At 40.1% G+C, this 27,075-nt stretch overlaps 1 protein-coding gene across 1 annotated transcript; it reads left to right on the forward strand.

Annotated features, from left to right (window-relative positions):
• The first annotated feature begins 1,520 nt into the window (after positions 1-1,520).
• LOC5566404 (lysosomal acid phosphatase) lies at positions 1,521-23,352 on the forward strand. The gene is made up of 4 exons (XM_021857321.1): positions 1,521-1,591; positions 1,651-2,124; positions 2,186-2,428; positions 22,458-23,352. The coding sequence occupies exons 2-4, from the start codon at positions 1,876-1,878 to the stop codon at positions 23,142-23,144; spliced, it is 1,179 nt and encodes a 392-aa protein (XP_021713013.1). The 5' UTR covers positions 1,521-1,591; positions 1,651-1,875; the 3' UTR covers positions 23,145-23,352.
• The last annotated feature ends 3,723 nt before the right edge of the window (positions 23,353-27,075 follow it).

The following is a 27,075-nucleotide window of genomic DNA, read 5'->3' on the forward strand; positions in this document are numbered from 1 at the left end:
ATATGAGTTGTACAAAATATCAGCCTCAAATAAGCACTTTTGAGTTCCTGGTAATATTTTGAAATTTTAGTTTCCTCCCATACTGCCATGAAATGCACACTTGGTATTCAATTTACTCAATGCCTACTTTTGTCGAATGTTACAAATACGCAGTTATGGGCAGTGCTGGTCCTGTTGTTTACGTTTCGGACTTTCCATCATTTTTTCATCTTCGCATTTCTATCACCAGCATACTGATGGTGACGATTTTCCACGGTAGGAAGATAGAATAATACGATCCGTGGGTATCGGCAGTGGATCTGACCTCTCCTCGCAGCAAACTTTCACGAAATTAAAAATGATTCGAAAAAAGTACTAAGTCCAAACTGTAAATAACAGGACCAGTACCTGTCAAAATTGTTGCGTGACGTCACAGTGCAGTGGAGTATGAGCCTACACGGAGAAATATTTTTACCTAATTTTTGAGTTTAGTTTACCCAAAATTAAGTATACCGATTATAGTTTCAACCCAAATTCTCTCGGTTTTCTCTTTCTCCCACACGAATGTTGTTAAAAATAGAGAGAGCTGCATCTACCCAATGGGGGTACTTTGGCCCAATAAGCCAAATTTGGGTAAATGCAACTTTTCTTATGTTTGGGTCGAAAGAACTCAATTTTGCGTTAAATCAACCCAAAATTGAGTATATATTTCTAATGGAAATAAAGCCAAACTACCTAGTGGGGACGTTGGAAATTTAGCCAAAATTGAGTTATTGGGCTCAACTACGGAATTGCGTTGAAACAACCCAAAATTGAGTTGAATTCCGTCTCCGTGTATGCATGCTATAAAACGTTTGACTTTTACTGTGCGCCCTGTTTTCAAGTTGCCCGTGAGAGAGAGCGAGACAGCACCAACACACGGCGCACAGTAAAAGTCATCAGAACAAAAGAATTTATGGCGCGTACAGAGGCTCATACCGTACCTCAAACATTTATCAATGGAGCAAACATTATCTGTTTGTTTTGTAAACATGTGACGGCAATAGCCTTTCAATGTTCATTTCAGTAAATTTCGGTCTCTCCTGATTTCTATACTCAAACATTGCTCAGATTCATGCCCACTAGCAGCACTCGAAAGAGAGTGAATCTACGTAACAAGCTACCATATCACTTTTTTGTACTTTGTGTCGGTGTAGGTATGGGTTCATTCAAATATTACGTAACGCAAAATTTGTCAATGGATCATTAAAATAACCAAAACGGCCGCTATGGAAAGCATAGATAGCGCCACCGTAGCCTTGTGTGTTTGACAGAACAGCAATGCTGTCACAATGTTTAATCCCATATAAAGTGGCGCCTTTGTTTTGATGCGATGAGCACTGGAAAAAACTACCTTCAATGATCCATTTTAGACCCCCTCCCACCCCCACGTAACAGCGTTTGTATGGAAAATTTTAAATTTTTGTATGGACCGTAACACTATGTTAGACCCCCTCCCTCCCCCTAAAGCGTTACGTAATATTTGAACGGTCCCTTATTATATTTGAAGAACCCATTCCGATCTTCACTGCTCAGCTGTTTAGTTAGGCATCTAACTTGTTGGAATGATAGTGTATTTATAATCTGATATTTATTTTTATTTCCAAACATTAATTATAACTTACATTTCAGAGAGGGATAGACGAATGAAAACAGAATGGTAGAAAATGAAAGCAGTTATCAAATCTGGTGTTTTAATTGTCGCTAAGATTGTCGTTTGAAAAGCTGTGATGCCTAATTATGTAAAACAGTTTACCATACCCATATCGAGACTTAATTTGGAGGTATAAGAATAGATCGACGAAGAGTGCAGTTGTGGATGATACAGTAGAGTGTGAGCTGCGGGAATAATCAGTCATGGGTTGGGACTGTTGTCAAAAAGGTAAACGAGGTATGACCGTGTCGGTGTTCTTCTTTGGAAGCATCTGCCTATCGGTGATGCTTGCTTATTTGGTTTTCGGTGATAGTACTGATGATGAAGGCTTTCGTACCTTACGAATGATTGCGGTCATGTTTCGACATGGTGATCGTTCACCAACAGAATTTTATCCCAACGATCCATATCGTAACCACCAATGGACTGGCGGTCTAGGAGCTCTGTCGGAGGTAACACGTTATAAGTTTTGCTTAAGGTATTTTTTTAAATTTATACAATTTTAATCCACAGAAAGGTTCCCAACAAATGTACAACCTTGGAAAAAATCTACGACCTCGCTACTATCGTTTGCTACCTCCGAATGGACTCTACTCCAAAGATCACATGTATGTCGTCAGCAGCTACGCCGAACGATGTATAATGAGCGCTCAAAGTTTCTTGGCTGGCTTTTTACCACCCCTGGAAAATACAAACCCTTTGCCTATCCCGTGGCAACCGGCTGCAATCAATACAATACCTAGGGATCGGGATACGGTAGGTGTAAGCTGCTGTATCAGGCACTTTTGATTTTGATTAGGTCTTCACAAGAACTAGGTTGCACCATAGTAGTCAAATGCTTTAAAAATCTTGTTGATCTTTCCACTGAAAGTTGTTACAAAGTGAGGCCCCATGTTTCAAATAAAATTGAACCTACGTTGGGCGCCATGTTGGGTTCAACAATATGTATGCCCGTGGTGACCAAATTTCGGCCCGCAGGCCGCACGTGTCGTTTGGATCTGCTGAATGTGATAAACTTCGTACAATTTTTCTTCAGAAGGCTATACTATTCTTAAATTTATCATGTATAGAACACAGATCCATTCGGATAATTATATTCGAACAGAAATACAGGCGATTGAAAAATGAGCCTTAGCATCACCGATGTATGTCCTGAAATCGGTCCCGTTAATATTTGCATGTCTATAAGCTGATGGCTTTCGGTCGACATATAGTGAATTGCTGTCTTTATAACAATAGGGGATGTCCTCTATGCCCAGACTCTTTTGTTTTTTTTTGGTAATATTTCAAAATCTACATTAGTTTTACCGTGAATTTTTGTATAGAATAAAAAATCACATTATTTTAGGTTAAAACTCACATGAGGATGAAAATAAACATTTACAATTCATTTTTATGATGGATTAAATTATGTACTAAAAATGGTGTGCACTGAAATGTGTCCTCTATGGCCGGACACTATGTCCTTTATGCTCGGACACTATGATGTGCTATGATTTTCACCATCAAAGTTTACACCAAACCCACAGATAGGCCAAGGGGTGCTTCGTATGTCAGCACATGCCTTGTGGGTTCAATCTTTGCATGATGTACAGCGTATGAAGCATATTAGCGAGATCATTTTTTGTTTGTTGTACCTTTCATTTATGAAAAAGCGAACTATAATTTAGATCCCAGTTATAAGGTTAACATTTTCACTGTCCGGTCATAGTGGACAGAAGGTGTCCGGCCATAGAGGACTTGTAATGGCTTACAAAAAAGGTTGCTTTTCTTTGAAATTCTACATTTTCTAATAAATTTGCATTGTGATTGATGCAAAACTTACTGAAGTCAACGTACGGAGACAATTCAGCTTAAATTATAAGCAACATTTGTGGTTACACTTGTATGAAATTTTATCGCTTCACATTTTTTGGTAGATTGTATCAGAGTGAAACTTTTAACAGCTACTGTTTGGTTACGTTTGGACATAAAAACGTCATAGTTTGTATACACTGCAAAAACGTGTTTTGGTATAATCCTGGAATACTAAAATCTTAAGAGCCAGTTCGCGAGAGCCGCAACCCCATCTTGTATCGATGTTCTCCGATCAGGCTGAAATTTTCAGGGATCGTTATTCTATATAAAAGAGGATGTTTTGCAAAATGTTAGATTTTTATATTAGGGGGAAGTGGGACAAAATGACCCCCAATGATTTCATGTCACTAAACATGCAAAATCACAAAAACTGATATAACTTTAGTAAAAGTGCACGGATTATGTTCAAATTTGGCATGATTACTCTACACCATATAAACTTTAAGATAAGCATGGTATATGAATTTTGAAAGAACTTCAAATCGAGAAAAACAAGTTTTTTATAAAAATTTCAGTGATTTTCAAACCGATTTTTTTCTTACCAACCGAACTAGGTCAAAAAACTAAATATGACGTTTTGTAGGGCAACTCATGGGCTTTCATTTGCGGTATGATCCAGACATGCCGTTTCAAAAAATTTCGAAAAAAAATTTTTTTCGGGCTAGTGCCTTGAACTTGAGCCATTTTGCGAGTACCGCAACCTCCTTGCCCAGAGAGGTTGTATTGATGTTCTCCGATCGAGCTGAAATTTACAGGAGTTGATTTTCTATATAGAAGAATATATACCGCAAAATTTCAGATTTTTATATTAGGGGTAAGTGGTATAAAATAACCACTAATGATATTTTCTCAAATACAATATCAATTAAACTGCTTATAGCAATAGTAAAAATGCACGAATTTGTATAAAATAACGTAAAGTAACGTTCTATGAACTTCAAAATTAACATGGTATTTTGATTAAAAAAATGTTTCAAATCGGAAAAAGCTGTTTGTTTTACAAAATTAGTTTTTTATTCAAATCGACTTATATTTTGTCAACCGAACTAGGTTAATAAAACTGAATACAGTAATTTCTCGTGATATAATACGGATCCAAAAAAATTTGGCGTGATATATTGAAACGTGATATAATGAAATGTTGTTTCTGCCATATAATTTTCATCGAAATTTGAGCTCAAAGTTCTGCAACTAGAGCGAATGAGATGAAAAGCACGTAAGAGATGGATCAAAAAGATATTTGTTGGTTGTTTGGAATAATTTATCAATGTAAAATGTATGAAATTCATACAATTATTGTGCCGTGATAAAATCGAACAGAAAACAATTTTAAAATCTAGAGTGATATAATGAAGCGATATTAAAACGAGCAGTGATAAAATCGAGAAACTACTTTATGAAGTTTTGTAGCACAACTCAAGAGCTTTCATTCACGGTGTACCGTGGTGAATCAAAGTTCGGACGGACACTCTGATATTGAGCATTTCTTCACCACTGGACTATCGCAGAAGTTTTTATAAGTGCGGAAACGCCAATAAAAGTGGGGGACTTATTCCTTATAAATCAGAGAATAAGTGCTCTGAAGACATCAACGTGATTCGATGCATTCCCGCACTTTTATTCACTTTTCGCACTTATGAGGCCGCACTTCGCAGTCCAGTGGTGAAAGAAATACACAATAATATTTACCAATAAAATGCTTAATTGAAGGTTAATATGTTTAGTTCAATTCTTTCCTTGATATAAACATGAATAAAATATAATATATATATATATATATATATATATATATATATATATATATATATATATATATATATATATATATATATATATATATATATATATATATATATATATATATATATATATATATATATATATATATATATATATATATATATATATATATATATATATATATATATATATATATATATATATATATATATATATATATATATATATATATATATATATATATATATATATATATATATATATATATATATATATATATATATATATATATATATATATATATATATATATATAACAAAATAATACATAATAAAATGATCAATTTAAACGCATATATAATTCAGTTACCATTGACAACTAATTTACAAAAACAAAAAAGTTACTCCAGACGGACTTCTATTCTCCGTGTTTTTGTTTCTTTCTTTATTAACGAGATTTTTAGCCCTGGGCTAGTTCATCTCGGGACCAACGGCTTTACTTCTCTTCCGAAGGAAGTCGTCACTGAAATTATTAGTGACTATCTCGGGGATGGAATTCGATCCCAGGTCCTCGGCGCGAGAAGCGTGTGTTCTAACCACTACACCAGGTCCGTCCCTCCTTCTCCGTGGTGAACTTATATTATTGATAGTGTCGATGAATACACCTACAACGTATATACAACTTTATTGAATGAAAAATATGATTTTTATATAGTGATTGTAACATAATAATATACAAAGTTATAGTTCAAAAGCTTAGTCACACCACATTGCAAAAATATGCTGTAAATAATAATAATAAGTCGAGTCTAGTACACGACACTGAAGACGGCCTTACAGTTGAGGTCGAAATACGCGTATCTGTCAAAAGAAACAAACTATAGTGGAATTAAATGGTATAGTAATAAATTCTGTTATTCATCTACTTGTAAATACAGTGTATACGAGTACTCGACACTGAAGAAGTCTGTAAGTCGCAGACGAAATAGACCTATCTGTCAAGATAAGCAACATATTAGAGTTTAAAGGTATTTGCTCGCCTTACTAGTGATTTTAGTATTTTATTTTTTCTTTTGCAAAAAGTGTAGTCTTAAAGTACAATTAGTAGTTTTTTTTTTCTCTTAATCAGGTAACCAAGTTACAATTAGCACAATTTATAGTTTTAAGGGCAAATGACTCTCGGGTTAAAGTCCCCCTCATCAAGCAACAACAACAAAAATTTATACCTTGTCAACTATCTCATAATAATCTATAGTTTTGCAAGATGTGTTTATTACTATTCAAAAAGAAACCTATTTGGCAGAACTATACTTTTCATAAGGAAAAAGTGAGTCAAAATGACCCCCAATATTTATGTGTCGGAAAATACACAAAATCACAAGAACTACTGTAACGTATAAACGGATTTTACTGAAAAATATGTTTACTATTGTAAAAATACACCATTTTCGTGAAAAATGCAATTTTTAACAATCTTCCTCTCCCTTTCACTCTTTCGTGAATTTTTTAAACATCAAGGCTAGTAAAAGTCAAAATTCCATTCAAGATATAAACAGTACAGTGCCTCATAGCAGCCATATGTGCAGTCAGTCTAAACTAAGCTAAACTCAATTATTTATACCGGGTACCTCCGTTGGTTTGACCACATTTAATCTGAACACTTTTTAATTTGTACCCCGCTAATTTGCACGTCGTTCAGATTAAAAATGGTTTAAACGTCATTTAGCTCATGGAACGGAGTAAAGTGAAATGGAACGCTGTGGAATGGAACGCAAAATCAAAACAAAACAGTGAAAAAGGTTACCAGAAACACGATTCTAGGGTGACTAGATGTTCAAATTAAAAATGAACCCCGATGGTTTGCATGAGGTACCGTTCAAATTAGCGGGGGTACACGGTAAAATGATCTCTAGCACACATATCATCATATAAGGTACACACTCATGTGGCCCTCCCAATCGATCCTATCAAAACATTACCCAAAAAAAAATGCGATAGTTGATTCCCAACCAAACAGCGTGAGATGAAACTACGTTTATTACTAAACCGCCGAGGCTGCTAACGAAAACATTAGCACAATGCCTTATTGTTATCCACATAATCACTTTTACAAGGAAGTAACATTTCTTACAGATGTGGCAGCGGCAACACGGTATGATATAATCGGTATTACCACTACCGACAAGAGGCCTCCATACGCTGCTCATACCGTCCGGATTATTATTCACCACGGTACACCGCAAATGAAAGCCCCTGAGTTGCCCTGCAAAACTTCATATTTAATTTTTTGACCTAGTTAGGTTGACAAAAAAAAAGTCGATTTGAAAAAAATCTTATTATACAAAAAAACGTTTTTTTTATTCAAACACCATGTTTATTTTCATGTTCTATAACGTAAAGTAAACATACCAAATTTCATATAAATCCGTACATTTTTACTATAGCTATAAGCAGTTTAATTGATTTTATATTTAAAAAAAATCATTAGTGGTTATTTTATACCACTTACCCCTAATATAAAAATCTGAAATTTTGCGGTATATATTCTTCTATATAGGAAATCAACTCCTGTAAATTTCAGCTCGATCGGAGAACATCAATACAACCTCTCTGGGCAAGGAGGTTGCGGTACTCGCAAAATGGCCCAAGTTCAAGACACTAGCCGAAAAAAAAAATTTTTTCCAAATTTTTTGAAACGGCATGTCTGAATCATACCTCAAATGAAAGCCCATGAGTTGCCCTACAAAACGTCATATTTAGTTTTTTGACCTAGTTCGGTTGGTAAGAAAAAAATCGGTTTTAAAATCACTGAAATTTTTATAAAAAACTTGTTTTTCTCGATTTGAAGTTCTTTCAAAATTCATATACCATGCTTATCTTAAAGTTTATATGGCGTAGAGTAATCATGCCAAATTTGAACATAATCCGTGCACTTTTACTAAAGTTATATCAGTTTTTGTGATTTTGCATGTTTAGTGACATGAAATCATTGGGGGTCATTTTGTCCCACTTCCCCCTTGAGCTTGAGCTTGAGCTTGATTGGCCGCCCGTGGATGCACTCCAGTATCGCCAGATCAGCTGCACTTACACAAGGAACCAACCGAATGACTGCTTGGGACTAACAGGCATCCTCAGTGCATAAGTGCTGGTGATCTTCTATTTTTAGGCAACAATGGCACCTGCCACGTCAGAATGCGGACCAATGAGGGGAAGGGGGAGGAATTGATGATGCATTGAACTGACTCCCACGTAGACCGGGAGTGTATGGATGGGGGGAAAGGCATGGCAGAGAGGTTTGCTTTTGTGGTTAGCAGACTGCCTATGTATCAGGCGTAAGGAAAGGCATGCGCGTGGAAGAATGGAAGCGTTAGGGAAACGGTTTCTTGTCCGTCTCTGGTTCTAGCGTTTGCTATGAACGAATAGTTTGAGTGTGATATATTTAGAATGGAAGATAGAAGCAAGTGAGAGATATACCAACTACAAAGTACGAGGAAAGGGACGGGCCTGGGATTGAACCCATGACCTTCTGCATATGAAGCAGAAGCGGTAGCCATCAGACCACCAACCCCGTCTTTGTCCCACTTCCCCCTAATATAAAAATCTAATATTTTGCAAAACATCCTCTTTTATATAGAATAACGATCCCTGAAAATTTCAGCCTGATCGGTGAACATCAATACAACTTCCCTTGGAAAGGGGGTTGCGGCTCTCGCGAACTGGCTCTTAATATTGACGGGGTTGGTGGTCTAATGGCTACCGCTTCTGCGTCATAAGCAGAAGGTCATGGGTTCAATCCCAGGTCCGTCCTTTTCCTCATACTTTGTAGTTGTATATCTCTCACTTGCTTCTATCTTCCATTCTAAATCTATCACACTCAAACTATTCGTTCATAGCAAACGCTAGAACCAGAGACGGACAAGAAACCGTTTCCCTAACGCTTCCATTCTTCCACGCGCATGCCTTTCCTTACGCCTGATACATAAGCAGTCTGCTAACCACAAAAGCAAACCTCTCTGCCATGCCTTTCCCCCCATCCATACACTCCCGCATGAACTGGCGTAGATGCAGTGGTATATACGGTCTACGTGGGAGCCAGTTAATGCATCATCAATTCCTCCCCCTTCCCCACATTGGTCTGCATTCTGACGTGGCAGGCACCATTGTCGCTAAAAATAGAAGATCATCAGCACTTATACACTGAGGATGCCTGTTAGTCCCAAGCAGTCATTCGGTTGGTTCCTTGTGTAAGTGCAGCTGATCTGGCGATACTGGAGTAGCATCCACGGGCGGCCAATCAAGCTCAAGCTCAATCCTGGAATACTAAAATCTTAATATCATTATTCGTTTTTGGAAAATTCAAACTGTCCGGGCATAGAGGCTGTCCGGCCATAGAGGACTTCCCCCTTATCAAATATTTTTTCTCATCATTCCGACCATGGTTCTGTGCCAGTCAACACTACTAAGGGGCTGTCCATTAATTATGTAAGGGTTTATGGGGGGAGGGGGGTTTGGGATTTCTTACGCGCCATACAATTTATTTTTAAATTTCATACAAAAAATATTACCATGGGGGGAGGGTGGGTTGAAAAACCCTGAAAATTGTCTTACGTAATTAATGGATCGCCCCTAAGCAATTCACCTTTGTTCTTGTTTGCGTTCAATTACACTTTCGACCGAGAATCGTTACGTATTTCCGATTTCGCCAGCAAAATCAAGCGGGCTTGCGCCATGGATTCGATCGAATAGGATTCGATTGAATGGTAGCTGAGAGAGACTCGCGAAGAGGAAAAATATCAACGTCATATGCAGCCCAGATTCCCCTCTCACGAAACGTCAAATGCAACCCACCGTTTTTATGGCTGAAAAAGTGAAAAGTATTGTGTTCAAAGTAAACTGTTATTTAAAACCTCTGTCGGTGGAGCAGTTTTTTCTAAAGTTGCTGGTAAATCTAAGCAGAAGATTAATTATTTCTGATGTCTGCTACGTTGGCTGGCATGAAATTTCACTCAAACGGCTATTTATGATTCGATGTGATGCAAACTCAATCATTTTTTGCTGAGAGGTTCATGTGAGGATTTGAACAGCATGCGCATAGTTGGTATAAACACAAAGTGGAATAAGAAAAAAAACTCAGCAATCACAGAAAAAGAAGACCGTCTTCGCGAGTCTCGTCTCAGAATGGTAGATACACAAACTAGAGTTAGTATCCTTTGACAGATATGCGTTTTCCGACCCCAACAGAAGGCCGTCTTTAGTGTCGTATACTAAACTCGACACAATGGCGCCAACTTTACGAAAATATTGAGTTCGTTAATTTTATCAGTCAAAATAAATTAGAAAACCTTTTTTGTTCGACTCTAATTTCGAAAATTTAAGAAGAAAACACAGCTAGTTTAGATTGGTAAATAATGATCAAAATCCAGTTGCTGTCTCTTCTATTATTTCCTAGGAAGAATCCCAGATTTCATTTCATGGAATGCATTGAGCTCTCGCCGAGCGGTGTCACGAGCACATGCGCTGGGTGGAAAATACTGCCGTTTGATTTTGCTGGGAACAAATGTTCATTGTTTATATTTTCTACCAGCACTATTTAAGTAGTGTTGGTAACACTACTATACACGTTACAGTATGCACACGAGCGCAGAAACCACTATAGTGGTTTTCACGCCCAATGGTATGGGTACCCTAGTGTAGATGTAGTTGTGAACCTTAGAGGAAAACAATATGCACTCAGTCTCGAAAAACACGCAGAAAACGGGTTTAAATTTTTCAAATTGGGTAATATTTCCATATGCATTTTGGTGAGTCTGGAAAGCGTGTGCAAGTTTCTTTGAGGAAAACAAAAACAAACTGTGTTTTTTTTTTTTGTTTTTTACAAGGGGGAAATCTGCAAACAGATCCCCTGAGAAGATAACTCAGGGAATGCGGGGATGACGCACCAACGACGACCCGCTAAAACCAGCCTATGCACTGTGCTTGAGCAATTCATTTAGAATTGCTCAAGTGGTGAACAGTGCATCGACATGACCCTTGGACTCAGACCCTCATCTCCCCGGAACCACCTTACGGTATTTCTTCGGGAAGGGACCAGTGCATATAGCACAACACGTGTAGCAGAAGTAGCCTAGGCAAACTGCTTCTCCTAGCCGACTTAAACAATGTTACAAGGGACCAGCCTCGGCAGGGCTAATCCTCTGCAGCCAACTCTTGGTCGGCGCGCCATAGACGCTGCAATTCTAACATAATGTGAGTGACAGCCGTAGTTACTGCATTCCAGCACTCGGCATCCGCACACATTCTCTCTATAATATTGTCGGGGGACGTGTCCCCTCCGCATGTAGTGAGCATGCGACCTCTCACAACAATGAAACGGGGGCAATCGAACACGACATGCTCCGCTGTTTCCTCTACACCAGCACAATTGGGGCACGCAGGAGATTCTGAGTGCCCGAACCTATGCAGGTACTGTCTATAGCAACCATGTCCTGACAGAAACTGCGTCAGGTGGAAGTTCACTTCCCCATGGCTTCTACCATACCAATCTGACACATTTGGTATTAGCCGATGGGTCCATCTACCCTTAGTGGAGTTATCCCTTTCCTGCTGCCAGCTTCTGAGCGTTTCCTCTTTACACGTGTCGCGGACTCCTCTGGTACCCCTTTGGTTGAAGCATTGAGCATCTTCCTTGATGATGAGCCCGATGGGCGTCATCCCGGCTATGATGCACACGGCCTCTTTAGATACCGTCCGGTATGCACTTGCTACTCTTAAGCACATTATCCTGTACGTGCTTTCCAACCGCTTTAGGTTTTTTCTCGTTATAAGCGCTTTTGACCAGATTGGTCCTCCATACCTTAGTATGGATAGCGCCACGCTTGCTAGCAGCTTGCGCTTGCTGGCAATTACAGCAGAGCTGTTAGACATCATCCTCGAAAGCGCCGCTATAGCCGTAGATGCCCTTTTACAGGCATATTCAACGTGGCTAGCGAAGCTCAGCTTGTCATCAATCATTACCCCAAGATGCCTAAGGGATCGTTTGGACTCTATAGTGCAATCACCTACCGAGATAAGCGCCCGTTGCTCGGACTTGCGGTTGTTGACCACCACCACCTCAGTCTTGTGACGGGCCAGTCCTAGTTTCCTAGACTTCATCCATTCCTCAACCAGGGAAATAGAGTGCGCTGCTGTCAACTCTACTTCCTCCATCGATTCACCATAGACCACTAGGGTGATATCGTCGGCGAAGCCAACAATCTTAACACCCGTCGGAAGGGGCAGCCTCAGTACGTCATCGTACATCGCATTCCATAACAGCGGGCCCAGGATTGAACCTTGAGGTACTCCCGCGGTAATTCGAACGCTTTTCTGCCCCTCCTCTGTGTCATACAGTAGAATCCTACCATCAAAATAGCTTTCTAGAAGCTTACACAACTGCACCGGTACCTTGAGGCGGTGAAGCGCGTGTGCTATTGCTTCCCAGCTTGCGCTGTTGAACGCATTCTTCACATCCAGAGTGACAACCGCGCAGTAACGGATGCCGCTCCTTTTATGCTCGATTGCCACCTCAGTTGTTTGAACGACCGACTGGATGGCGTCCAGAGTAGATTTACCTTTTCTGAATCCAAACTGGTTGTTGGACAGGCCGTCCGCACTCTCCGTATACGGTACTAGTCTGTTGAGAATCAACCTCTCCAATAACTTGCCCGTCGTATCTAGTAGACAGATAGGTCTATACGCCGACGGGTCACCTGGTGGTTTCCCCGCCTTTGATAGTAGCACCAATTTCTGTCGCTTCCATACATCCGGGAAGATTCCTTGATCAATGCAGCGTTGCATCGTGGCTCTGAACATGTCCGGATCCGTGTTCACTGCCGCTTTTAAGGCAACATTCGGGATACCATCGGGTCCCGGTGCCTTGTTTGACGCGAATGATTTCACGACTTCTGCCAGCTCTTCGTTCGTCACTCTCGCCACTTCTTCTCCTTCATCTGCCGCATACGGCGCTGGGGGCCATGGGCTTATGGGATGGTGCGGGAAGAGTACATCGATTATCGATCGCAGCAACTCGGGCGATTTCTCTTGGGGCGTTATGGCTCCTTTGGTCTTAGCCATTACCACTCTGTAGGCGTCACCCCATGGACTAGAATTGGCACTCTCGCATAGGCTTTCAAAGCATGCCCGTTTCCGACTCTTGATTTCCTTTTTGAGAGCCATTTTTGCCTCTCTGAATGCTGCACCGCGTTCCTCTCTTTGTGCTTCTGTGCGTGCGCGTTGCATTCTTCGTCTAGCCCGAAGGCAGATTGCTCGAAGATTTGCAATTGATTCGCACCACCAATACACCGGCGGCCTGTTCTCTCTAGGAGGGGCTTTTCTCGGCATGGAAGCATCACACGCTCGTGATATCACAGCAACTAGCTCTTCACCGTTTAGGTCCAGAGTGTTCCGTTCGCGCCTCAGGGCTTCAGTGAATACTTCGCCGTCGAAGCGCGCTGTTTTCCATCCTCGGGCTTGGGTCGAGTTACATCGCGCTGCCTTCCGCCCGCCTGGTATTATACTATAGCGAATCGATTGATGATCGCTATGAGTATAACCGTCATCAACGCGCCAGTTCATGGTACCTAAAAGGTTAGGACTACAAAACGTCACGTCGATAATCGATTCTGCACCATTTCTGCGGAAGGTACTCACTGTACCCACATTTGCCAGCTCTACATTTAAAGCGGCCAGGGATTCCAGCAATAGTTGGCCTCTTTGATTGGTGCAGCGGCTACCCCACTCCACTGCCCATGCATTAAAGTCGCCAGCTATCACTACTGGCTGCCGATTAGCTAGTTCGGCTATCATCCTGTCGACCATGTGGGAAAATTCCTCAATCGACCACCTTGGGGGCGCGTAACAACTGCAATAGAACACGCCGTTGATTTTTGCTATCGCAAAACCGTCATTTGAGCTAGAGACTACTTCTTGGATTGGGTATCGTCCTGTCGTCCCTATAGCTGCTAACTGTTGAGACCTATCCGCCACCCAGTTCCCGTTGTTGGCTGGTATGCGGTATGGGTCCGATAGTAACACCACGTCAGTCTTGGTTTCCGAGACTGACTGCCAAAGCAGCTGCTGGGCTGCATCACAGTGGTTTAAATTTAACTGTGTTACTTCCGTTTTGGCTGCTTTGATACTCCGCTTGTGCCCGGACATTTGGGTCCGCCCGTTAAGTGTCCGTTGTCTGCTCTGTCGACACATATTAGGCACTTAGCGATTTGCTTACAATCGCTTGCCCTATGGCCTTCAGCGCCGCATTTTCTGCACATCTTACTTCTGTCGGGACCATTGCAATTCCACGACTTATGGCCCTTCCCGAAACACTTGAAGCAAACTTCAGGAGGCTGTTGTATGCTCAGCCGGCAAACCGACCAGCCTACCTTGAGTATGCCCAAGTTCTTCGCTTTGTTGGCCTCTGCGACCGGCAGCCTGATCGCCGCCACCTGGGTGCCCTGCGGGCCCTTTCTAAGGTGGATGGCCTTACTGGCTATGTCGATGTCACACTGCTCTTTGAGGGCAGCCGAGACCTCCGCTGCATCGGTGACCTCATCCAGATTTTTACACTGGAGAGTCGCTTCAGCAGTAAGGGATCTTACATCAACCTCGTCACCAAGTACTTCTTGTGCCAGTTGCTTATAGACTGCACCCTTTTCCTTGGCGTCCTTCTTTAAGACTAGGATCATTTCACCAATCCTAGTTCGCCTTATGCTTCGCACGTCTGCGCCCAATGGCGATAGCTTCTCTGTGCTTCGCATCGCCTTCAGAACCTCGGCGTATTTTGCTTCCTCCGTTTTGATAACGAGGGCTTCGCCTAAATTCCTACGTTTCGCTGTTTTCGGTTTAGCGCTCTCCTTGGGCTCCGTTTTCGGTTTCCTCTGTTTTTTCTTATTTCCAACTCGTATCCACGGGTTGCTGTTGCCTTGCGCCCGTGGTTCCTGTGGATGCACTGCCTGGTTCCGGTTAACCCGTGGCTCCTTTTTCTTGGCTTTCTTGGCCTTAGGCTTGGTGTTGGCCTCTCCTTTGTTGCCATGTCCTCTTGATCGCGGTGCTTGGCTCGTGCCAGCTTTTCCGCTCTGGAGGACGGCCGCGTAGGTCACTTTTCCCTTAGCAACCATACGTCTTTTCGCCACGTATTCATCCCCGGAAGCTTCCCTCTTCCGCATCGCATATCGAATAATATCATCAGATATATTCGCGTTGCCTGTGAAGGAAAACACTTCGGTCTGACACGACCTAGTGTCTTTTTGGCCTTCTACCTTGCCAAGTTGTTCCTTGGCTTTCTCGTAGTCCTGCTTTGCAGCTAGGACTGATTGTCGCAATTTCAGTAGACTTGTTTTCAAGTCTTTGCTGATATTTGTTTTGCTCTTAACATACTCGATGATGACATCAAGTTGCTCAGCAGCTACCTGCATTTTAGGGAGGTACTCCCTATTGCGATCCATGGCCTCGATTAGTCCCGGGCCATCGGTCACCACACATGTTGCACTGGAGCGGCCAGTGCCTGCCGTCGTCACAGTATCTAGGCTTTTGCCCACACTGTTTTCAATAAAGTTGGTCGCCTCCTTCCTTGGCGGGAACCTTAGCCGGTTACTGATAGGTCCAGAAGCCTCTCCTTCACATTCCGCTGGTTGTTTGTTTTGGTTGATCATCTCTTATGGGTCCCCCTAAGAGCCGCTATCCATCTCCGCTGGAATAGTCGCCTTTATGATCCCATGGTTATCTATGCAAGCAGGGAGGCCATGCTAGGGTTGACATAGTCCTTTATGAGGTACTATGTTCAGAGCCAGATCGGCGCAGGTCAGGTAATGGCATCTGAGCCTACTCCCGCCCAGTTGGAACAACCAGGCGACGGATTTGGAACGTACTCTAAGGCCTGCCACGGTTTTACGGGACGGGGGCAGCCTGCGCCATTAACCCACTCGCCGTTTCGGGCCAGTGTCACCCGACCCTACTAAGGGAGTAGAATGTCGCCGCTGTCAGCCTCAAAGCATATTATCCAGTACATATACCGTTACTTGTCCTTTGTCGTGCGCTGCCAGTATACATAATTGGGGCCGTACTGGCGTTGGTCCCAATGTGCTCGAAGCACTCCTACTCGTAATTCCATGCCTTGTCCGTTTGTATCGCGACCAGTATGCCATAATCAGGATCTCACTGGTATCAATCCTGATGTGCCGGTTGGCACTCCTGTTAGTTTGGGCTAGGGTACTTTAAGCGGCACCGGTCGCTGTGACAGAGTTGCATTCGGATTTTTGTGGTTTTTATGAAACTGTGTATGACGATATAAGAAACTGTGTATGACGAGCGTATGCTAGTCTACGTGTGTTCAAATGTCACTAAGCTCTATAGGCCTCCGCACAATGAGAATATATACCGAGGTGAGGAAATGACATTTAGTGTGCGTAACATCCGTGTACGGTGCTAAATGTTTTACAACTACAAGCGAGCGAGCTCCCATAAGAAGTCATGTAAATTAGTGACGTAGTTATTTTTGTTTACGTTTTTTCTCTTTACTAATACACAGCCATTGCTTCTTCTTCCACACCTTGATATATATTCTCATTGGCCTCCGCACTCTTTTGATTTTGTATGGGATTTTGACGTTTACTGGCCTTGTTGTTTACAAATTTCAAGATAGAGTGAAAGAGAGAGAGGGAGAGAGATTTTTGTGCAGAGCCCTATAGAAGAATTTACCCAAGTATTGCCCACTGCACTGTGACGTCACGCATCAATTTTGACAGGTACTGGTCCTGTTGTTTACAGTTTGGACTTAGTATTTTTTTTGGAATCATTCTTAATTTCGTGAAAGTTTGCTGCGAGGAGAGGTCAAATCCACTGCAGATACCCACGGATCGTATTATTTTATCTTCCTACCGTGGAAAATTGTCACCATCAGCATGCTGGTGATAGAAATGCGAAGATGAAAAAATGATGGAAAAAGCGACTAAGTCCGAAACGTAAACAACAGGACCAGCAGCTGTCAAATAAGTGGGGTTAGGCTCGTCATATGCAGCGCTCTATTGTAGACAGTTATTCAATTGTCAACTGAATAGTCTTCACATGATATACAAAAACTAGAAATGCATGAAAACCAACAAAAAATGTCTGCAGAGTAATGAATAGGGTCCTAAAATGTTTAATGGATTCTTGTTTTTATTTATTAATACAAAAGAGCATGTTACTGCAACTACTTTAGCAATTTTTCCCGCTCAAATAACGGCTGTATCATGTTTAAACTTAAATTTAAAAATTGGGTCCATAAATGAACCTTGACACTTTTGATCATGTTTGACGTTCGCTTAGTCGACAAAAACACCACAAGGGTTTTAGTTTTAACACTGGGGTTGTTCCTATCTGACATTTCGGAAGGGACACGGAAAACAAAATACACCCAAAATTTGAGTTTAAGCCAAGGGGTGTGACAAAATTTAAAATAAACATAAAATCTACCGAAAAGCTAAACATTACATATAATTTGCAATTGGATTAGATGGACAAATTGATGTGAAGATTTGCGAAAAAGTTACACGTCTTCTCAGTGAGAATCGAACTCACGACTCCCCGATTACTATATCAGTTTCTCGAAAGGTCCACAACAATTTGCAACAATATCTGAAACATTTTGGTTACAATGAAAAATAACAATATATCCACCATACCCGAAACGTTTTTAACAATTCGACAAACGGTAAATAGGAAAATCACAATGTGGGGAATAGGCGGTTAAGTTATGTAACCATTTGAAAACGTCGATTTTCTCGAACAAAATTTCTCATCAACAGTTTCCCAAAAGGTAGATATACTGTTCATTTTCTGGCAAAATTAATGTAAGCCAAATAGTTTTGATAAATTTTGAACCATATGTTTCTAAGGGAAATAAATAACGTATGCATAATTATTGGATTACGGTGCTTTATTGTATTTTCACCCTATCCCATACTGGTATGTAAGTGTTATACCATAAGAATCAAATATTTGAATTGAATTCATTAAATAAGAAATGATGAAACAAATTAATACATGAAGAGAAAAATAATGTTTCAACTTGATCAACTATTTACTCAAATCATCATAGTTCCTTAAATAACTGACTTCAGTTGTACATTATTAAAGCACAGGTATTCCTTGTTTCATAGTTTCTTTTGAAAGATACAGTAATACAATCAATGCAAAAAATGATTGTTCCAGTCCCCATCCTTATTTAATATCTGTTTTTTATTACATTTTTATAATTACTTGTTAACATTTCCATTATATCTTCAGATTCACATCAGTATCCGTCTAATATTGGAACGCTGCTGTAGCTTGAACTTTTATTCGACAGCAATCCAACTAAACTCCTGAGGCTCTAGCTTGACAGAGTAACAACTGGAGAATTCGGTTGAATGATTAGTAGAAACATAACTAGAATTCTGGTCTTTGGAAAAAATAGAGATAATCTCTTAGCGAATTACAGGAGGTAGTAGCGTTGAAGCGCTCAAGCATTTCCAGGAGAAAATTCTAGAGAAACATCATTTGAAGAATCGCCAAATCAATTTCAGGGAGAATTGGTTGAGAAATCTCTAGACGAATTTCTGGGGTGATCCCAGTAGGAATCCTTGAAAGAATTCAAGCTGTAATGTCTGGAGCAAGCACTAGAATAATTCTTGAGGCTTTTTCTCGAGGAATTTGCATTTAATTTTGCACTTTTTAAAGACTCGAATTGAAATAGAAAACCAGATCCGCTACCAGCCCTGCGATGATTCAATTATATTCAGGGTGCTCATAATGTATTCGAAGCGGGGCAGTTCCTGGAAGTACTTCTGGATGTTGTCCTTCCCGTTGGCACCATTTCCGTTCCACACCAGCAAACCGTTGTCCATGTAGAGCCGGGTCATCTGATGTCACTTCTTGGCTACTTTTTCGTTGTACAGTTTGGTGAATTCCTCCTCCATCCGGCAAGCGGCATCGATTTTGGTGCGCAGTTCCTACGGGGATTGGGTTTGAACCAAACATCCAACAGATTGGGAAATAAATGTACTTACTGGGTCGATCGCAGTTGTCATTTTTTGATGTGAATTGCTGTTTTGTAAATATAATTTCAGTTTAACTCGACTGTTATCCTTCGACGGCAATCCGACGGCGATTTTTTTCTACACTCAACGCTAGATTGTCGCTCACAAATACCAACAAAATGTAACTATTTGTCGAACTGTTAAAATGTAGTTCAATATTGTCAAATGCAAATGTGTGAGTGTGTTGCACAAATTAAAACAAAAACAATTTGCCGAATGGTGGCGTAATGTTTCCACCATATCTTGCTTGAATCCATTCCCATATAATTTAACAATATCAGAGCAGTATCATATATTGTTACTGATAGGTATGGGTTAGTCATACTGTTTGAAATGGTGAACAGCTTTGAAGTCCATATGGTTATACATAAAAGCAACTATTTCTGATACATTACCCGTACCCGTTATAAGATGTTTATTGTTCTTAAAGTAAGACAAACTGTATTTTGCTATGCGGGTCGACAAAAGTAGGCATTGAGTAAATGGAATACCAAATGTGCATTTTATGGCAGTAAGGGAGGAAACTAAAAATTCTAAAAATTACCAGGAACTCAAAAGTGCTTATTTGAGGCTGATATTTTGTACAACTCATATCGCATACTAGGTGAATTGTTAGAAAATAATTCTGATAGAAATTTCATTGCTATCACATTACTAGGCCCATGTATAATCTCAATGTGACTGTTATGCGGTTATAATTACCAATGTGACAAAGCAACTTGGTATTTTTTCCGAATTTTTTAGAACAATCTCACAGATTTCAGTAAGTTGATCGAAAGTATTTATCATTTGATGACTCTCCATGGTATTAACTCCATTTTGTCAAAAATGTCGAATGTGACTGTTTTGCAGTTATGGGCAGTTTAGGACCCTATTGCAATTTACGTTCACTTCGCGTCAGAGTAATTCGTTTTTAAGCATCTCTATGACTGATTTCGACATAATGGGTGGTATGAATAAAAAACGCTTAACTTAAATACTTGTAGCATCTACCTCGAAAACAAAATCCACAAAATTTGCTACACATTTGGTATAAATAAAAAAACCTTTCGAACATGTAGTACGTACTACTTTTGAACGTATTTTGTAAGTTTTGTTTTAAATCTGTATAGTATGAATAGATCATGAGATTACAGAAATCAAACTAGGAATCATAAAATTCCTAGCATCTGTTAGATTCCCTTCTTAGATTCTGGTTAAATTGCAATATAATTTGGAGGCTCCTTAGCTCAAGTTCTTTTTCCAGCATGTTGGATTCCTATTTTGATTTTGAGTATTTCTGTGATCCAGTGTGCATCGTACCCTCGTACTGTGCGAACACAAATTCTGTCTGGTCCTGAAAGTTTTTTGCTATTACTATTATAGAATTTATAAAAAATGTACTTTTTCCTATATTGATCTTTTTTAGATCCTGAGGGTGTTACTAATCCCAAGTAGCATCCGTTGGTTCCTTGTACAAGTATAGTTCTGTACAAACAGTTCAAAAGGGCACATCGAAATTGGTGAATATTGACTTTGCAAGACACTGTTGAGCCCACTTCAACTCGATCATTCTCACTCAGAAATAAAAATAGTCACAGAATTACTAAAGTTTATGCATTAAGGACTATTTTCTATCGGCCTCTCTTTCATTCTGCTGTGAATATTTACACGAACTGTCATTTCGACTGGGTTGAAGCTTAGCGATGCTTTAACTCAGGCGAATTGACAATCAGGAGTAAAAATCTCTACATAATAAAAGACAGGCAGACAGCAAATAGTCATTATTTACTAAAATTTAGTAATTCTGTGTTTACCCGTGTTTCTGAGTGTAGTTCAAGGAATAAGTGCACCAAATACGTCGAAACGATCCGATGCAAACGTGCACTTTTATCACACTTTTTCCACAGACAAACAGACGTAACTCTTAGAACAAATCTCGATCAAAATCATAGTCACGAGAACATGTACGCCCAATGCTAAAATTAGTGTATTTGGCCGACGGGCCAACAGATGGCGGTAGTGTGTAAACGTCAAACGCAAACAAAAACGATGCAAGCGTCTGTGCTTTTTCTGCATTCTACAACTTTTGTGACAGTCCAATTTGGGGTTAACGGTTAATTATCGTTAAGAACCCAATCAGGGGTGAAGTGCGCTATACAATACTTTTCACCTTTTCAGTCATAAAAACGACAGGCTGACGTGGCAGCGGAATCTAGCTGCATATGACGTCCATTTTTTTCCTCTTATGGTGGTAAGCTCCATCGAAGTTAATACGCCAATCGCGTATTATCCTCGATTTTACTATAGTAAAATCGAGGATAATGGACCAATGCACGAGTTCATTAATTTGAATCTATGACAAAAGGTCGAAAGACAAATGGTCGAAGGGACAAAAGGCCGAAAGGACAAAAGGTCGAAAGGACAAAAGGTCGAAGAACAAAAAATTAGGGACAAAAGGTCGAAAATGTATTTTCAAAGAAGGAAAAATTTCCCACCAAGCAAACCATTTTCGACCTTTTGTCCTTTCGACCTTTTGTCTTTCGACCTTTTGTCCATAAACCCATTAATTTGACGTTTGAGCGGTGCCGTATTTACTCGTTGCCATAGTCAAGTAAATAACATGGCACCGCTCAAATGTCAAATAGTGAACTCGTGCATCGGTTCATACGCGATTGGCGTATTAACTTCCATGGAGCTTACCACCATTAGTGAATCTTGTCTCAGCTCAATACACGTATCCTTGTAAGGAGTAATTTTTGAATGCTCTCTTGCAGACTTAGGTGAATACTCTTATGGTGAAAAGCTCCATCGAAGTTAATACGCCGATCGCGTATTATCCTCGATTTTACTATAACAAACTTTTATTTTAATTTACATTAATTTATGAATATTTGATCCAGAAAAATTTTTAATCAATATAACTGGATCAAATATTTATAAATTAATGTAAATTAAAAATAAAAGTTTTTTAGTAAAATCGAGGATAATACGCGATTGGCGTATTAACTTCGATGGAGCTTACCACCAGTAGTCTCAAGTTAATTATTTTTCAGATATGGAGAGTTTAGTTTTGACCTGGTATTTATTTTATATATTCTCATATTTATTGAACAGATCATGGCACAGAAGAAACCTTGTCCCCGGTACGAACAATCACTTCAACGCTTAATGGGCTACCCACCAAAAGATATTCGTGATTTGAACGAAAAAAATGCCGCTCTTTATAGGACACTGACTCAGTCAACCGGACAAAACATAAGCACTATCTTAGACGTGGAACTGCTCTATAACACACTGGAGATCGAGAAGAACGCCGGTCTAGAACTTCCTGACTGGACCGAAAACATTTTTCCCGATAAAATGCTCCCGCTAGCAGAGCGTAGTTTAGCCATTTTTACTGAAACTCCGTTGATGAAGAAGGTGAAAGGCGGGGCCATCCTTAATGAATTATTGGACAATATGATTCGCAAGCGATCGGGCATCCTGATGCCAGAGCGATCCATCTTCATTTACTCGGCACATGATGTAACGTTGGTGAACCTGATGCGGACGCTAAACGTGATAGATCAAACCACAGGAAAGCCGGATTTTTCGGCTGCGATCGTATTCGAGCTGCACCATAGCATCACATATGACGATGATTTCGAGGTTAAAATCGTTTACTATTTCAATAGTGAGGACAAGTACCCGAAGGAGATAACAATACCGAACTGTGAGCATCCTTGCTCGCTAACCAAGTTTAGTCAACTGATGGAAACGGTCCGGTTGAAAAGCTACGATGAATTGTGTGCAATAGTTTAAGTTTGCAATGTTTTTGGAAAGAGTGGTTATTGAATATTTTTAGTTGACTGTTAAAAATGATCTGAAGTTTATATCTTGATTTGTTACCAATTACATTAATCTCATAGAATATTTACAACACTGCACTTCGTACATTGGTGCTTAAATATTATATTCTACTTACGATGATTTGTATAGTTCGAGATGAATAAAAACATGAAAAAGTAAATTGTGCGTCAGAGACATTGAAATAACAGTAAGTATCCCAAATATTTAGCATACATGTTTCATTTCAGCCAGAGCAATATTTAGATCGCATGAATCAGCCTCCTGACACCGTCAATACTATCCCATTGGAAAATAACGAACAAACATCTCTGGTTCCCACAGGAAGTGGTTCCCACTGACAACTCAATGTTTGTAAACAAATAGTCGTTTAAGGACTAACAACCGAAGAAGGCGAAATCTTATTAGCCGAAAAATTTCTTTTCTCACAATAACAGTTGTATTAGCACAAACAAACGGTTGCAAACTATGCATTTGCAGTACAGCAAGTCTATTAGACCATTTCCGTCAGACCTTACCCCTAATTTTTATATTTTTCTTCGAAAGGCGATACTTTTTAATGATTATTGGCGCTTTCAGATATTTTTTGTATGCACTCCTGATTTTCTTACAATTTTTTGAAAATTTTGGAATTTGAGGTGAAATTCGTCGTGCGGCACAGTTGTTTCAACCCTGGGTGTAGAAAGTGGAGATTTCTCAAAATGTTTACAACATCCCTGCATTGAATGTTTGTAGACACAACAAAATGTCAAATCCAGCAACAACAAAATTGACTCGCTCGTTGGTTTGTTGTTTATCAACCTCACGCTAAACTTGTTCCGCTCAAAAATAAGTAGCGGGTGCACAAAATTGGCCCCTTCACATGCAGCACGTTTCCTGTGAAAATAGGTTGTATTCATTATTGAGCAATGTCTTGTAAACCAAAATCAATGAGTAAATTACGCACAGCGAAAGAACGCTCGAAATTCGGAATTCGCTTCCGTTTTTCTTTTGATTATGAAAACATGACAATGTTTAAGTTTTTCAGTTTTTTTTTCTATTTTAATATCTAAAGCGGAAGCAAAAGGGGAAACAAATTTCGTGAATGTGACCATCTTTCAGCTTTTCGATGAAAAAAATCCCGGTAAGAAATCATCTTACCAACAGTCAACTGTTTGCTGTCACATGGGTGATGACTGACAGTTCTATTTTCAGTGATTTGCATATAGCCAATGGCCAACATGTTTACGTATAGGCTCAAAGAATGTGTGCGAATTGCACAGATTTTTCACTTATTCAGACATTTTTGCATTCATTGCCTTATTTTATGCAGATCGAATTCATGCGATGCGTGAATCTGGTTTAGCGTGCTGCTTCTATGCCCTCAAACAGTCACCGAAATCACAAGAACTCCACGAAAAATGGCCGTCCTTGTAGTTGGAATTTAATGATATTCTCAACTTTGAAATCCTTCAGGACCACAACAAATAACCCGCTGAAGCTGCTGTGGTGCACCGGATGATCCGCGATAGGTTCCTGCTCTTTTGTGGTTTTATGGCCGGCGGCAAACTGGCAACGAGGATTTCGGAAGCGTCTCATTTTTATTACCGGATATCCCATGGAAGCCGGGGCAGAATCCGAATCAAATTTATTAATCAAACAGCTCTTGCAACCTTGAAAGCGGCATTGTTACGGATCTCGAATTAGGATCAAATAGCTTAAAAGGGTTTATTCACAAATTTCATAACGCCAAAAATAATCATTTTCAACACCCACCCACCCCCTCATAACGCATTTTGTAAGAATATTTTCCGAATTTTGTATGACTTGTAACATCTTGAAGACACCCACCCGGGGGGGTTTCAGCGTTATGAAATATGTGAATGGGCCCAAAGATGTTATGCTGCCACGCTGTGAAATTTTTTGTCGCCTATTTTCCAGTGGCCTTAAAACCAGGAGCGAGTAGCACTCTTTTCGAGAATTATTTAGCTGGAGCACCACAGCAACTTCATGCGAAGGATAAGAAGGTGATCTTTCATCTGTCCATGAAGAATTTCATCGCGACGGCTCTTCCTGATGGTCCCAGTTTCCATTTGTTTGGGGTCTTGGTAGTGCATCCAAACCCGAATATCAACAAAGTTGAGACCAATGTTCTGAATTTACTTTGGTGGCGCAAATCATTGTTGTGTGCCACTTTTTCTTTCTTTTATTTTCCGGCTGACGTCACTATTTGCTCTGCATAAGAATAGCGAAAGAATAAAAGAGAGAACTAGTGTCACGCATCAATGATCTGCGCCACCTGAGTAAATCTTGATAGTTGCAGTAAATCCAGAAGCTTGAGTGGAGACCGCAGAGGAACAGCTGATCAAAATTCACCACAACGTGGAGATAAAATCATAGGGGAAAAAGGGGCCTGATAAAAATTGGAGAGAAATAATATGTACGGGACCGTGGGGCGAATTGTCGTGCCGCCAGTTTTTCATTGTTTTTCACTAGTTAGGGGCTTCAAAACATATGGGTTCCTTAGGAAAGTTTGTCCAGTAAATTGAAAGAAAGCTCATAAGCAAATAAAATTTTTTTGACGGAAATGGTCTATTAGAGTTGCTATGGTAAGCGTGGAACACATTTAAATATCGGAGAAAAATTTCCCTAATATGATTACGCCAATGTACGTTGTTGTTCTTGAATTAGATGCTGACCTCGAAAACATGGCTGCCTACCACCGGGCTGGCATGAATAAACTGAGCAAAAGCTTCCACTCAACCACCAATCCACCTGTCGGATAATTTTCTTAGCGTTAGCGTAGTTACGGTTTACTTTGTAGATTGGATACTAGGGATGGTACACAAATTATGTCACGCTAAATTTCAACTTTTTCGGCCCCCTCCTCCCCCCCCCCTTTTGTCACACTTTTTGTATGAGTATTCCGAAAATTTTGTAAGGATTGTCACGCTTGGCTCGACCCCCCCCTTGGAGCGTGACGTAATTTGTGCATGATCCCCTAGCAACATTCAACTTCTTCTTCTTCTTCTTGGCATAACGTCCCCATTGGGACAGAGCCGGCTACTCAGCGTAGTGTTCAAAGAGCACTTTCACAGTTATTAACTGATAGCTTTCTTTGCCTAAATTGCTATTTTAGCATTCGTATATCGTGTGGCAGGTACGATGATACTCTATGCCCAGGGAAGTCAAGGAAATTTCCATTACGAAAAGATCCTGGACCGACCGGGAATCGAACCCAGACACCTTCAGCATGGCTTTGCTTTGTAGCCGTGGACGCTAACCACTCGGCTAAGGAAGGCCCCTAGCAACATTCATGTTTTGACGTAGAACTACGTCTTTCTTCTCTATACAGGAGTGAAATTGGAATTTCAAAACCAAGAGCGTTACGTTGGCATGAAATATTTTAAACGTTTATAACTATTCACTGGCTTAACGAAATTTCTTGATTAGCACCTCAATCGAAAGACAAGACATCGAAGGTTCATGTCGTTTACTTACTGAATCCCACATACCTGTCCAAATAGTTTAATAACTGTTTTAACTCTCAAACCCCCAACGTCTGACTTTTCATTAAAAATGAACTTTAAAAAATCATAACTTGGCCAATTATTAATCAATTTTGGATCTTTAGGTCTCAAACAAACCACATACTGCTCAAGATTTATTGTGTTCCGGAAGAAATGGGATTGGCCGCTTGATTCCGAAGTTATTCCGGATTCAAATGGGGTATATTCGTTCCGGAAGTGATAGTTCCCTTAGATTTTTCAAGATTAGCGGTAAGAAAATTATTCATTGTGTACTTTCTATAAGTAAAAAGCTGCCAGAAGGTCGAATGACATTGGTTCTCATTGATTCTGGCCATTTCGGATACCCGGTCACCTGGCACCGGTTCCTGAATGTACCC

The sequence above is a fragment of the Aedes aegypti genome, chromosome 1, assembly GCF_002204515.2.
Source record: "Aedes aegypti strain LVP_AGWG chromosome 1, AaegL5.0 Primary Assembly, whole genome shotgun sequence".
NCBI lineage: Eukaryota > Metazoa > Arthropoda > Insecta > Diptera > Culicidae > Aedes > Aedes aegypti.

Coding starts and splice junctions, on each gene's coding strand:
- LOC5566404 (XM_021857321.1), top strand. CDS start 1,876: ATGGGTTGGGACTGTTGTCAAAAAGGTAAACGAGGTATGACCGTGTCG. Junction 2,125..2,185: donor GTCTAGGAGCTCTGTCGGAG/GTAACACGTTAT, acceptor TTTAATCCACAG/AAAGGTTCCCAACAAATGTA. Junction 2,429..22,457: donor TACCTAGGGATCGGGATACG/GTAGGTGTAAGC, acceptor TTTATTGAACAG/ATCATGGCACAGAAGAAACC.